Source organism: Protopterus annectens, chromosome 6.part0 (assembly GCF_019279795.1).
Source record: "Protopterus annectens isolate FY-2018-M chromosome 6.part0, PAN1.0, whole genome shotgun sequence".
NCBI classification, from domain to species: Eukaryota; Metazoa; Chordata; order Ceratodontiformes; family Protopteridae; genus Protopterus; species Protopterus annectens.
In genome coordinates, this window is record NC_056737.1 from 1,097,361,580 (window position 1) to 1,097,376,547 (window position 14,968).

Sequence of the window (14,968 nt, forward strand, 5' to 3'; positions counted from 1 at the left end):
CAGATGTACGTGGTCAAGCATATAAGCATCCTCATACATTTATGCATGTGTATGTGTAGAAAGTGTGTATGTGTGTCTGAAATATATATATATATATATATATATATATATATATATATATATATATATATATATATATTTATATCACTGTGTATATATCCCTCAACCACTGTGCATTTGGTGGAGTGCTCCAGATTCAAACTGTAAAATGTCATCTGTTCCACTGCTCCAATTTGACTCTAGATGGCTTCAATTTTCACCTCTTTCACTAACTTTGTGTTCCAGTTTTCACTATTTCAGTGGCTGTATTATAGCTAGTGAGAGAGAGAGAGACTTCCTGTAAAAATGGAGCATTGGCAGACATGGGCATCTTGGTATGTGGTAGTACATTTAAAAGTAACGACTACAGCTACTGCTTCAGATTAATGCGGTCTATTTATCATGATACTCTGAGGCAGAGCTTTCGTTTTCTTTGCTCAGCCTTACTGTAATGAGAAACAAAGGCCCAGTATTAGGGACAACTTTAACTATTACTGAATTTCACTTAGAAAGTTACTAGAATGACAGGTTTTGCATCGCCATTTTCTGAGAAATAAAGAAGCATGAGGCCCTAATGTTTGGCAAACTCGAGTGACTGTAATCCTTAGCGGTTTACCAAAAAAACAAAACTTTTACAAAGGATGGGACAAAAATAGGAGGCAAAATCAGGTGCATTCTGTGAAATCAGGGACAGCTGACAGCTATGCCAATAGGCTAGAGCTGAAGACCTAAAGACTGTACAAAACAAGCTAGCAGGACAGGCTGAAAAATATCTGCGGCCGTGTTTTTGTTTTTTTGTTATTTGTGGCACTAACCATATTGAAACTTCCTTCTTTGGGAGCTGATGATTTTGCTTCTGTTGTGGCTGAATCTGGATGATGAGGGTGACACACACTTCATGGCTGATAGTACAACACTACAGATTACAGAGATGTAATGCTCCAGTCTGTGATACAAGCCAGGTCAGAGGTCAAAAAGTAGAAGTAAGCAAATGGTTCATTTCAGACCTATGTTGAAAGAAATGTATTACAACTTTAAATAAATAAATAAATATGTGTGTATATATATATATATATATATATATATATATATATATATATATATATATATATATATATATATAAATATATATATAAAATCATTTATATTTTCATATATTTCAGTTATTTTTAATTTTTCCTCTGAATTTGCTACTCCCTTCCATGCTGCTGATTCGGTAAATTCATTGTGTTAAGCAGTGGCATAAATAGTTGCCAAATGCCTGTGTGTGAGTGTGAGGGTGTGTATGTGTGTGTGTGTGTGTGTGTGTGTGTGTGTGTGTGTGTGTGTGTGTGTGTGTGTGTGTGTGTGTGTGAGTGTGTGTGTGCGATCAGTGCTTACAAGGGTTCCCCCTTTGATTCTTATGTACAGTTTGGAGATGTACAGGTGTAACTTCTCACACTGTATTATACATTTCTGCCGTAGCTATGTAGTTGTGCATCTGTTAACACCACCACCGCAAAGGTCCTATTCTCACAGGTCATTATCTAAAAGTGTGACTTTATACAGTATACCCCCATCCCCTCTTGCCTATTTGCGTGAATTTACTTGTAAGTAAATTTTGAGTGCTATGATTCTGGACTTTCTGCTGTGATTATTGTTGATGGCCCCCTGCTATGATTTTGAACGTTGACAAGTTGAGAGGTATGACTATGGGTATGTCCTCTGTACATCTACTCACTATGCTCTTACTGTGTCTCACCAGGTTGTTACAGGTTTTTACAGCAGAATAAGATGAAGTTTTGCACTTTGCCATTATAATTATTATTATTTGCATTTTGCGACGTACCTTATAATTCTTCTTACCTCTTTGTCTTTAATTGTATAATAAAGGTTCATTACTATTCAAAAATGAGCATGCTGATTGGACAGCTCTACCAGAGTGCACATTGTTCATAGGTTCATAGGTTGGTACTAGGCTATCAGCCCTAGGGCCTATACAAGCCTAGCCATAACAATTCCCTGGCTATTTCTTCCCACATTATTTACTTTCCTTGAGCATATACCAATAAAAAAAAAAAAAAAGTCGACTGCTGAAGTACTATTGAGTGACCAGACTTTCTAATGGTATATGCTGAGAGTCTGAACAAAATATAAGAAAAATCTGGTACATTCAGCAAAACTAAACAAACAGAAACAACCTGATTTTCTTTATATTTTTGCACCATCCCTCTATTTTATTAAAATGTTAAAAAATAAATAGCAATGGAGATCCCATATACAAGCCTAGCCATAACAATTCCCTGGCTATTTCTTCCCACATTATTTACTTTCCTTGAGCATATACCAATAAAAAAAAAAAAAAAGTCGACTGCTGAAGTACTATTGAGTGACCAGACTTTCTAATGGTATATGCTGAGAGTCTGAACAAAATATAAGAAAAATCTGGTACATTCAGCAAAACTAAACAAACAGAAACAACCTGATTTTCTTTATATTTTTGCACCATCCCTCTATTTTATTAAAATGTTAAAAAATAAATAGTAATGGAGATTCTGTTTTCTCCATTATTTCTCCTGCATTGAAGTGATATAATGTGCAAGTGTGGGAACATAAGTCCCGTATGCATGCTCAGGACATCAGTCTAGGGAAGAGAGTACAGAAGAAGATTGAAGTGCCATCATACCGAGACATTATTTAAAAAACGTAAGCAATTTCTTTCTTAAATAATGTCATTGTATAATAACAATAATCCACTCATGTTTGTGGGTATATCAGGATTTACCCATAGTTGTCTTTGTTTAATCACTCTAGCTTCACCTTCATGATCAAAGCACACCAACTGTGGATAAATCCTGATACACCCTTGCACAGTCATGGATTATTGATTAACTGTCATATGAATTTCCACAGATCTTTTTACCTTTTCTTATTGCTGGTATCTTCTCCTTCACCTCTGAGTTTTACTTTCTCTTACTTGTTTCTTTTTCAGGGGCATTATGCTACATTCTTTTACAGATAATATACGATTTCACAGTTGTGAACACTTTTGAACCTTTTTGTTTATTCTGACACTATATATTAGTATATACACATATATGCACAATCAACAAGGAGTACAATTTTCATTTCAAGGAAGATTTGACTTGAACTAGATTGTGCTTCCCCACTTTCGTTAGTCGATTTATACGCTGGAAAGTTTTAAAGAAAGTATTTCTACCACCTGTTATTAAGTGGGATATTCACAGTATGTTTTTTATTAAGTGCCTGAACTTTAGAACTCTAGGGAACCTTAGATTTTCCACGCAGAGAAGTTTCCTCATTATTTGTTGTTGGACCCAGTATATTGACAGACTGGGTCTGTGAGACTTCAAGGGACACCGTGGAGACCATTTGTTACAATTTTCATTTCACCTTCTTTTCTCTGTCACTTAATGTTGAGCTGTATGAGTATTGACAAGTGGACATAATGATTTGTGCTTTTTCTTTTTTCAGTTTGTTAATGAAACATCTATAATGTATGCTTGATAGCTGTATCGTTTTGCTAATGGAACACGAAATGTGACGGCTGCAGCTAGCAATGGATGATGGAATTTCCAAAAGAACAGCTGATCACGGAATACAAGCACTGTGATCCGTGATGGACTAGGATTGCACATCACTATACCTTAAAATGCTTTTTAGTAAAGCCATGATAAAGTACAACAAACCTTGCTCCAATCACAGATGATGCTATATTACTTTCAGCAAAAGTTATTATGCATTAAAAGTGATAATTTCTTATTTAGGCAGTGATTCATTAATTCATTTATTCATTCCCTGATCCCTGCTTAATCCAATTCAGGATCACAGGGTACCTGGATCCTCTTCTAGTAGTCACTGGGTGAAACAGAGGAAGTTATCCTGAATCCTACACACTTCGTCTCACACATGTCATACACTTATGGATAATTTTTAGAATTTCTAATTTACCTACAGCATGTCTTTGGGATGTGGGAGGAAACCAGAGCACTGGATAGAAAGCTTCACGGACACAGGAAGTTAATACACATTACAAACAAAAGGCATGCCATCCAAGAACCAAACTTAAGTACTCATTAAATTTATTCTGGAGTTCAACAGGGGCAGCTGTATAGAATCAGTATAGTTTGAGGTCCGCAGTACTGGGAATAACCCAGTCAGACTGGTTTATGTCTTCATTCACTGGTCTAAATTAACAACTGTGTCTTGTGTGCAAGCTTTTGAGAAATGCTCGTCTTGCTCACTGATGCATCATATAAATAAGAGGCAAAAGATGAAAAGAATAAAGGCCAGAGACAGATAGCAACCGCATGCTCGATCGAACTGTTTTTGAGATCGCAGTTGAGTTTATCAGATGGCAAAAATGCATCAAGTGGTGATCTGTGATTCGGCATCCTGAGCTTACAAACACTGATTCACTCAGAAAGGAGTTATCAAGTCATAATGGCCTTATGTTACTGCATTGGGACATGGGGGGGGGGGGGAGGTGATAAATGGCTGCGGCATAAAACAAACAAAAAATCTCTAAAGTCTTGTTTCATAGTTTCATAGGTGTGTACCAGGCTAATGAACACAAGGGTTTTTTAAGCCTAGCCATATATCCCACATCTCTGACAAGTTCTAGTACACTTGAGAAGTGTAACCAGGGGCTTGGGAGATCAATCATTTACAAGCAGGGGTCTGGGAAATGAACCATTTACAGGCTGCCTGTGTCCATTAGAGACATAGTTGCCAATCCAGGAATGAATTTCCTGTTCCCCATCCAACTGTCTAAATTATACTTGAATTTAGTTAGGAAGGACCTCTTTATATGGATAGAAAGCCTGTTCCAGTGAAGGAGTGTTCTCTGGGATACATAACTGTCTCTCCAGCGGGTCATATTTATATCAAAGGTTAAGCCTTTAGAACAGGTAATTCTGGTGGTGTTTGTTTTGCAGATATGCAGGAAGTCCATCAGAGTAGCATCTGACAATGTCCTGCATGCCAAGCATAGATCTCCCCCCTCAAAAGGCTGTAGGAGACAGAATGCAGGGATAAGGCCTTGAGGTGGGCTTTAGAACAGGTTAATTCTGGGGATGTTTGTTTTGCATATATGCAGAAGGTCCATCAGGGTGGGGTTTGACAATGCCTTGTATGTCAGGCATAGATCTCCCCTCAATGGACTGCAGGAGACAGAATACAAGGATAGGGCCTTGAGGTGGTCTGCATAGGACACATTACTTATGCCCTGTATTCTTTTAGTGTGGAACTTCTATGACTTTCCATCTGTTGGATGTGCCTGATTAGGTACATACCAAAGGGGGCATTGTAGTCAATGATAGGTCTGATGAATGTCGAATACAGTGGAACAATGACTTCCTTGGACCTAGATGCCATACCTTTGTTTAAAAGTTGTGCGACATAGAATGATTTCCTCACTACTGTAGACATGTGATGGTCAAAGGCTAGATTACCATCTATGTGCGTCCCCAAGTCCTTGACTACTGGGTCGACTCATAGGCTTGTGTTGTCAGTATGATAGTTACCAGATTTGGATGAGTTCACAAAGGATACTATTATACATTTCTTGGCATTTAGTTTTAGCCCATGGCTCTGATGCAAGTTATTTGTCTGCATCAACCCTTCCTGGAGAACATTAGTGTCAATGGATCATTCAGATCATGGTCAAATAGGGCTTAGGCAAGGTAATGGATTGGGGCCCCCATATACACACACAGCAGGCCCCCCTACACAAACAACAGCCTCCAAAACCAGCATCCCATCCAGCCCCCCCCTGCCAACAGCCATTCCAGTATCCCATTACTTGGCTATTTCTCCCCATTTACCATAAATATTGTTCAAACCTCTCAGTGTGGGTATTCATTTTCTTCTTTACTTCTACAATGATTACAGGTATTTGGAACTGATTTAAAACTTTTATTTCAAATTTTATAGCATGAACACTGATAGATATTTGCTAAGCAAAACAATACAGCCTCACAATGAAAACAGACTTAACATTAACAGTAAACTTCTTTGCCCTTGAAACTCACATTCATTGAAATGGCATTGAAACCCAGATTCAAAGAAAATCCATCTAGCCAGTGGCAGATAAAGTTTACCTCTGCACTATAGGCCCATTGCACACATTTTTAGGATCATACAGACATTGATTCACCTTCTTGGTTGTATTAAATTATATTATTTATATAATACAGCATCACTTGTTAAAGTGTGTTTTAAATGTGTAGTTTTTAACATTTTTCCGGTAAGCAATGAAACAAAATGTATGAACCAATAATGGCACAACTGCCATTATAGAACATTTTAAATAAATGTTAAATAGCAGTTCCAGAGGGCGTAATAGGTTATGTTTCAAGCTATTTAAAAGGTATTCTGGGATATTGTTTGGGCCCATTGATGCAGTATTCTTGGCCATAGAGAGAGCATTGAAGACCTATTCTCTAGTGATAGCAGGGGGAGTTTTATTTGATGGCATTTCCTGAGGGAAGGTTCAGAGGGAGAGAGAGATAAAGTCAGAATTGAATTTGTCACCCACTAGATTTGCTATATTTTCTGGCTCAATATAGATGTCTCCATTAACAATGAGCTCTGCACACAATTGTGCATTGCTTTTGAGGCTGCAGACAGAGCTAAGGAATAACTTGTGGTTGTCCTTGGCCTAGGAGGCCAAATTTACCTCAAATTTGGTTTAGGTAGACTTTATTTGTCCTGAGTTGCTTGTTTAGTTTGATGAAAGTGCTTTTATCTTGCTGGGTGCTACACCTCTTAATTTTTTCCATGTTTTTCTTCCTTCTGTTATACAGCCTGTTGATGTTGCGATTCCACCAGGGGGGCTTGTTTTTTGACTTGTTTCTGTACTTCTTCCTTATGAGTACAGCTGCCTCTATGCAGCTGTTAACATGCTTGTATACGGTTTCTGTGAACAATTCTGTGTAGGCAGCAGTGTTCTCAGAGTGTATGGGGCTTGAACTCTTGCCAGGTTATCACTTACTAGTAGGAATTTAGGCTTTGAGTAGTTCCTGAACATTGGTTGGGTGGGATTCCGAGTTTTATTTTTACTTCAAAGTAGACCATTTTGTGGTCTGACCTTTCCATAAAAGACATAACATGAAGGAGTGTGCAGCACTCTGCAATATTATTGAGGACCAGATCAGTATATTTACTCCCCTGGTCAGCATACTGACAATCTGGTCCAGACAATTTATATTTACAAAATCCAAGATCTTTGTGCCTGAACATTTGCTGTTGTATATGATTCCCAGTTAATAGTGGGGTAATTAAATTTACCCAGAGTTATGGTGTTGATTTAAATGGTGAGTGATCCCAATAAGTTTATATACATGTTATAGGTTTCCTGTGTCACAGAGGGGGACCTATAACTTGTAAGGAAGGGTTATGGGATTTTGCCTGTGGTAATTTGAACATGGATCAGCTCATGTGTATTGTCATGTTTGACCAGCCTTGAGGTATAGTTATTTTCAATGAAAACTGAGACACCTCCAACATTAGTCCCTATCTGTGTAGTAGCTGGTCTAAATGTGTGGATGGCATTATAGCCTTGCACTGCCAGTGTGCTGTCCATGGCTTTAAACCATGTCTCTGAATGCACAGACGTCAACATTCTCTAGGTTGAGGAGAACTTGTAGGGAGTGGAATTTCTTGTTTTGACTGCTAGCATTGAGCTGTAAAATCTTGATTTGCTATATCAGAGGTTATTTCAATTTGATATTGCCTAAAAAAGGCACCATAGGGGATGACAATGTTTTAGCTAACATTCAAAAGCCTAGAGGATCTCCTGTTAAAGAATGGAAAGAAGTATCAGATTAGGTCTGGAAGAGGGTCATCAGGAATACCTCCTAGCATCAAAGATCGAGGAAAAACCCCACTTGTAGCCAATGGTCTGCTGCTAGGGAAACAAAGTTGTAAAAATGAAAGGTTGCATAAAACTGATCCTATTACTGCTCCATGGTAATTAACTGTAAATTAATTATCAGCTTGTATGACTGTACAGGAAGATCTGGGTCATTAAATCTCAACTGTCTGAGGAATGAAGGACAAAAACTGTCTCTCAGAACACTCACGCCAGAAAAACCAAGACATTTGTATTGTGGGCAAACTCCCTCATGACAATACCTCAGTCCACCTCCCCCCCCTCCAATTTGTTTAGACCACAACTGAGGTAAAAGAACATCACATGAAGTTAAATTTTCAAGAATAGCAACATTGCTAATTGATGTTGTTAATCTGATTGCCAGATATTAACAACCAAGAGCCGGTGGGATGGAGAACTCATTAAGAGTCATTAGAACCTGTCCAATCAGTACTGACCTCACCAGTAATCTGTATTTTTAGCTATTTTTGTTCAGTTAGCTATATGTAAAAGGAAGCAATTTATCTGCCATTTTAGGTTTGTGGTAGATAGGGGGACTGAACCACAAAAACCCTTTGAACACAACTTAAAGATAATGCAAAAATTTGCAACATACAAGACAGAAGAAGAGCTCTACTGAGCAGTATTTGTTGAAAGTAAATAAATAAATATATAAAAAACTATATCCATATGATACTGAAACAAGTCAGCTGACTAAACTGTTTAGTAGAACTATCATGGCAAGAAAGTTGTCGGCATGGCCTGTTTATTAAAAAGAAATGACACACAATGGGTTTTGAAAATAATAGGTTAACAGTTCTAACTTAGAAAGAAAGTGCTAAGAAACGACATTTCTTCAGATTATTTTTCCTGATCCTAAGAAATACAACAATTGTTTCCACATAAGTAGCATATTAGGGATGTATGATACAATGTTGTTGTTGTTGTTGTGTCTTTCGGCTTTTCCCGGCTAGGGGTCGCCACAGCGTCTAGGAAGGGGAAACCTGATACAAAAACCTTGAGTCCTCCACATTACTTGCTGTTTTTGTGACATCTAAAATGGCATATTCTCCCAAAGAAAATCTAATATCTTCAATACAAGAATTGAAGAAAGTTTCTGCCAGTGCCAGAATATCAGGTCTGCATGTTTAGGAATGTGTTTGTTTAATATATGGTAACTCTTTAAAAGAAATGCTCCAGTGTGAACCAGTGTCAGCTAAGATCCTAGCCAATGACAAACCCCCCAAAGTAGGGGTCCAAATAATGTGCTGCAGGGTCTGGCTAGGATTTGGTGAGCGCCTCCCGATATCACGAGTGGATCATGGAGGTGAACTGCATATCCTCAGAAGGTTAGTTGGTGCCACTAGCGTGTTATCCATGGTAGAGATATTGGTCCTGCATGGGCTTGTGTATCCCTAGGTTGGGGGGACAGTTCTACTACAGTGCCCAAAGGAAAACACTAGCAAAGTATCAATTAAAAAAAATGTACATTTGAAAGATGAGGGTCATGTTTAACTAATGCCTGTAGTGTTCCCATTCCCTTCTTGGGTCATGAACTCTTACCTAAAAGGTCAGGAGCCTTTTATCTCAGAGTCTGGATATATAATTAGCAGCAGTTGTATACTTATGTCAAACATTTGTGGATCGATGGTCTTCATGGCTGATCATTAGTTGATTATTTGTGGATTGATGGTTGTTCAGGTTGAGGAAAGGTTACACACACACACACACACACACACACACACACACACACACACACACACACACACACACACACACACACACACACACATTCTATATTTATCTTTGCACATTTGGCCCAGATTGTGGCAGATGAAAAGGTGTAGACTAAGAAGGAATACATCACTTACCTGTTTAAGAAATAAATAATTGAAAATTAAATTAATTAACTTTGATGGAGTATAAATATTGATCACAGAAAGTCATTCTTTACTGCTAACTTATTCCTGTTATTCAAACTCAAAATTAGTTATTATATAATGTATATAATTATAATTTACAGTTGCTTCATTTCTTTGTCTGATCCAACAGTCCAGTATCCAGTAGTTTGTTTCCAGTCCTCTTCATCTCATATGGTCTCCTTTCTCAACATTTGCATAGCCTCACATTTCATAGCTGTGTGTCAGCCACTCTCGCATTGCTTCCTGTACTATTGATGCAGTAGTGTGTGTGTGTGTGTGTGTGTGTGTGTGTGTGTGTGTGTGTGTGTGTGTGTGTGTGTCTGTGTGTGTGCGTGTGTGTGTCTGTAAGTGTGTGTCTATGCCTGCAACTGAGCATGCACCCATGCATATTCCTTCTTGTGTATGCATTTATAGGTGTGTGTATGCGTGTGTCAACACATGTGCATGTGTGTGTTTGGGTGTGTAATGAGAGCAGCCTTTTTACAAGACATATACAGAAGCAGTTTGTGCAATGCTTTATGGTTCTCTTCACTCGGTGAGTGCATCAACACAATACAGTTGAGTACAACTTGCTTTGTTTGTTCCGTCTTCAAGACACCCTTCCTTCAATGTGGTTGGCAATATCTTATTTATTTATTTATTTATTTAAATTTGTTGACCGGGAGTGTCCGACTGGACGTGGGTCCATTTTCAGCGGAGGCCCGGGGAGAAAAGCTCCAAATTAAAATAAACAGACAGTAGTTACATTGGATTACATAGTGATTAACAATTTAACATAGAAATTACTTACAACATATTTACAGATGAAGAACATAGTACATCAGTAGACAACTAGAATCTTATCTGTGAAGTACATAACAGGCATTAACAAATGTAACAATGAGAAGTTCATGCTGTATAATAAGTACTAGGCTTATGAGCATCTGAGCTTGCTATCATCAAGGTAGTTAGTGGAGGTGAAAGAAAGGTAGTAGTTGGATGGGGTGGATGATATTAGAGTGGGAGTTGCAAGGGCATAGCCAGCATGTTTTAGGTGCGCTTTTAATAAAGTTTTGAAGTTGGTGCATGATGGTACGGAGGTAATTGTGGGTGGGAGTGAGTTCCATAATTTGGCTATGGCGCAAGAGAATAGTGCTTCACCAGCAGAGTTATTGGCTTTAGTGATCTGCAAGTGATTTTTTTGCTGGATCTTAGTGGTCTGGTGGTGCGATAGGGTTGGAGTAGATTCTGGAGGGATGGGACATTTAGTGGATGGTTTACTAGTTTGTGGGCGAGTGACAGTTGATACCACTGAAGGAGGTGAGGGAGTTCAAGCCAGCCCAGTTCAGCAAGTGAGAGACAGTGGTGACTACGGTAGGATGCCCCTGTGGCGAATTTTGCGATTTTGTTGTAGCAGGTCTCTAGCTTGTTTAGATCACATTGCCTTAGGTTGGTATATACTGGAGAGGCATAAAGTAGGGTGGAGATAAGGTGGGAATTTGCTATTGAAATCTTTGCTGCTTTGGTGAGAAATTGTTTATTTCTGTATAATGCTCCTAGTTTTTGTGGACTTTTTTATGGTCATGGATATGTGAATGTCAAATTTTAGTTTATTGTCTATTTCCACTCCTAGCAATTTGGTGTGTTCAGTTGGGTATATAGTGGTGTTGTCTTTGCTGTGATGTTAAAGTGAGAGTTGTTTTGAGTATGTTTGGTGGGTTGGAAGATGAGTAGTTTAGTTTTGTTTGGGTTGAGTATTAATTGGGCATCGGATAACCATGTTTCAACCGAGGAAAAGGCTTCCTGTGTGACTTTTTGCAGTTTGGGTAGGGACTGGGCTGAGCAGATGATGGTAGAGTCATCTGCGTATTGGATGAGTGTGCCATGTTTGGTGGCCGAGGCTAGATTATTGGTGTAAACAGAGAAAAGTAGGGGTCCAAGGATGGATCCTTGGGGAACCCCTATGGAGACAGGTAGTTGGGGAGATATGTCATTCTGCCATACAACGGATTGTTGGCGGTCAGACAGGTAACTCTGAAACCAGTTGGTGACTGATTGTGAGAAGGATAGGTTATTGAGGACAGAGATAAGTTGTTTGTGTGGGACCATGTCAAATGCTTTAGATAGGTCTAGGAAAGTAGCAGAGGAGAGATAGCCATTGTTTTTATGCTGAAGGATAGTGTTTGTAAAGGAGAGTAAGGCAGTGGTGGTGCTATGGTTTGGTTGGAAACCATGCTGAGTACTGGAAAGGAGGTTGTTAGTAAGGAGGTAGTGTGAGAACTGAGAGTGTATGCATCTATCTATCTAGTATTTTGGAAAGTGGAGAGAGAATAGCTATCGGGCGGTAATTGGTTAGTTCTGCAGAGGGTCCGCCTTTGTGTAGGGGAATTATATGTGAGACTTTCCACAATGTGGGAACGTAACTTTCTGACAGAGATCGGTTAATCAAGATGGATACTGGGTAGGCCAGAGCATCAGCTGCGATTTGTAGGTATTCACTTGGGAGGTTGTCTGCTGCTAATTTGGTGGGTTTAAGTTTAGTTAAAAGTTTTTTATGTTGGAGGTAGGTACAGGAGAAAAAGAGAAGGCAGTGGGGAGATTACTAGTTGAAGGTGTGGGTTGGAGGGGAGGGGGGTTGTGTTGTTTAGCTAGTGATAGTATGGTTTGGGTGAAGTGTGTGTTGAATGAGGTAGCAATATTTTCTGAGGAGTGAGGGATGTTAGGAGGAGGGGTACTGACTTTACCTGGGTGGAGGATGGAGTTTATGGAGGACCAGAATTGTTTGGGGCTGTGTTGTGAGGAGTCTAGGGCAGACTGGTAGTATTGGAATTTGTCCCATTTTATTAGCTTTTGACTCTATTGCGTAGTTCTAGGAATTTCTGTCTAGCTGCGGGGTTTTGGTTTTGCCAGTGCTCCCAGGCTTTATCCCTGTTTTTCATTTCTGACTTAGTGGTTTTCTGTAGCCATGGGGAGGGTTGTGCTTTGGTTCTGGAAAATCTTATGGGGCATGGTAATTAAGGATGTTCAGGAAGGTAGTATTAAAAGATTCAACTGCGACATCTAGACTGCGGTACTTTAGCGCATGCCAGTTACATTCTTTGAGGGATGAGATGAATGTGAGTGGGTTAAAGTTTATTTTTTACGATTTGACGATAGATGACAGGTTTAGCTTGGTACAGGTATTTTTGAGTAGGAATGTTGGGGAGTGATCACTGAGGCTATCTGATAAGCAGCCTGTTATATATGACTGGGGGTTCTTACTGACTAGTAACCAATCCAGGGTAGAGTGCTTGCTGGAGTTTTTATTTATCCTTGTTGGTGACTGGACTAGTTGGGTGAAGCCATGAAGGTGTACATGATGGGTTGGATTGTTGCCAGAACAGGATTGCCAGTCAATATTGAAATCACCTAAGATGATAGTTTCTTGGGGGAGATGGTGGGTAGACCAGCTGAGGAGGTTTTCTAGTGGAGGGATGTTTTGGCCAGGTGGGAAGTAGCATCCAATTATGTTGATGGTTTTGTTTCGGTTAATTTTGAGGTTGGTATATATTATTTCTTCATTGCCTATTTGTGGAGCTGATGATTTTAAGATCTGGATGTTTAGATGCTGTTTAAATATTATAGCTACACCACCTCCTTTTTTGTTTAGCCGGTCTACTCTTAGTATGCCATAACCTGTAGGGAGTATTTGCTCACTGGTAATGTGAGGTTTTAGCCAGGTTTCTGTCAGGACGACTATATCTGGGGAGTATAAGTCTATGGCTGCATGGAGTTCATGGACTTTGTTGGATATACTTCTAATATTTAGGCTTAGTAGAAGGAAGTCACTTGGCTTTCTATTGGCTGTAATATGGGAGAAGTTGTGGTTTCTAGTCTGATTTTGAGGATTGGGGTTGGAGATGGTAGGGCCAGGGTTGGGGTGGATGTCTCCACTTAGGGCTAGTTTTGATATGCATGAGATTATTAGTTTTCTCAGTTTTTGAATGTGTTTGTTTATAAGGGAAATTTTATGATTGTTCTCTGTGGGTAATAGGTATGGTGTGCTTGTCTAATCAGTTAGCCATCTAGTGTCTAATTATTTCATGGGAAATCAGTAAAAACAAAAGGTGAGTGGCATAAAATACACTGTTTTCTGGGGCTGTGGGCTTGATTGTTAGAAATAAGTAGTTGGCTTGACACAAGGACCTTGTTTGGATTACACAGCAGTATTTCTAAATTGTCCGTGTGTGTGTGTGTGTGTGTGTGTGTGTGTGTGTGTGTGTGTGTGTATGTGATGCAGAAGAAAGGCCTGTTAATCTACTTCTATTTTCCCCTCTATCTAGTAGCCTCTGTGGATGGTGGTCACTGTTCATGGGGTCATTATAGGAAGTGTCTCTAGCTAGTAAGTGTAGATGGGTGGAATTCATAGTTATATTATTTATTTGCTGTTTCAAGGGGATTAAAACAAAGGTGTAGTAAATTAGATACTCCCAAATGAGTTGTCAGAACCTCAGCATTCAGCAGCATAGAAATGAACAATACAGGCATTAACACGAATGTAGCACAGTAGCCGTTTGGCGATCACTCATAATCAAAAGGAAACAGGCTTAAACCACACAAATGTCCTTGTCAAAAAAATGTTAATTATTTTTTTAAATTGAGGAGGAAGTCACCTTGGCTGTTGAAAAACTTTGAACAGTTTACAGCATTATTGCTTTTTTTAAGTATCATTTGATACTGGTTGGTGAGTCTGTAGCTATCATAATTTATCCAGGGATTTAAGTGTTATTGTACAATCTGACCTGATTTCTGACATCAAGGAATAACTTACATTTTGTTTTCTTCTCGTTTGTCAGACAAAGGTGTCATGTTTCACAGTTGGCAGTTTTCACTGTAACTTGGTGGTGTGTATGAGACCCATCCCAGAAGACAAACTTAATGCTGTCACACAGATCACACACCCACTGCATGATCTCCATGGAGCTCCACTTCATATTGGTGATCCAGGTCAGTAAAAGGTCAATGTTATAGTAGCAAAAAAAAAAAAAAAAAAAAGGGAAGAAATAGCCAGAGTATTGTTATGGCTAGGCTTGTATAGGCCCTAGGGCCGATAGCCTAGTACTAACCTATGAACCTATGAACGTATTTCACCAACAAATCATTATACTATAGTTTG

The 14,968-nt window shown here is 39.0% G+C and overlaps 1 protein-coding gene across 1 annotated transcript in view; it reads left to right on the top strand.

Annotated features, from left to right (window-relative positions):
* The window catches only part of LOC122803946 (D-glutamate cyclase, mitochondrial-like), a 316,311-nt gene that overhangs the window by 149,958 nt on the left and 151,385 nt on the right, over nucleotides 1-14,968 (top strand). Inside the window, exon 5 of the mRNA XM_044073624.1 lies at nucleotides 14,649-14,799. Coding sequence (XP_043929559.1) covers nucleotides 14,649-14,799 — 151 coding nt within the window. The remainder of the gene's footprint in view (nucleotides 1-14,648; nucleotides 14,800-14,968) is intronic.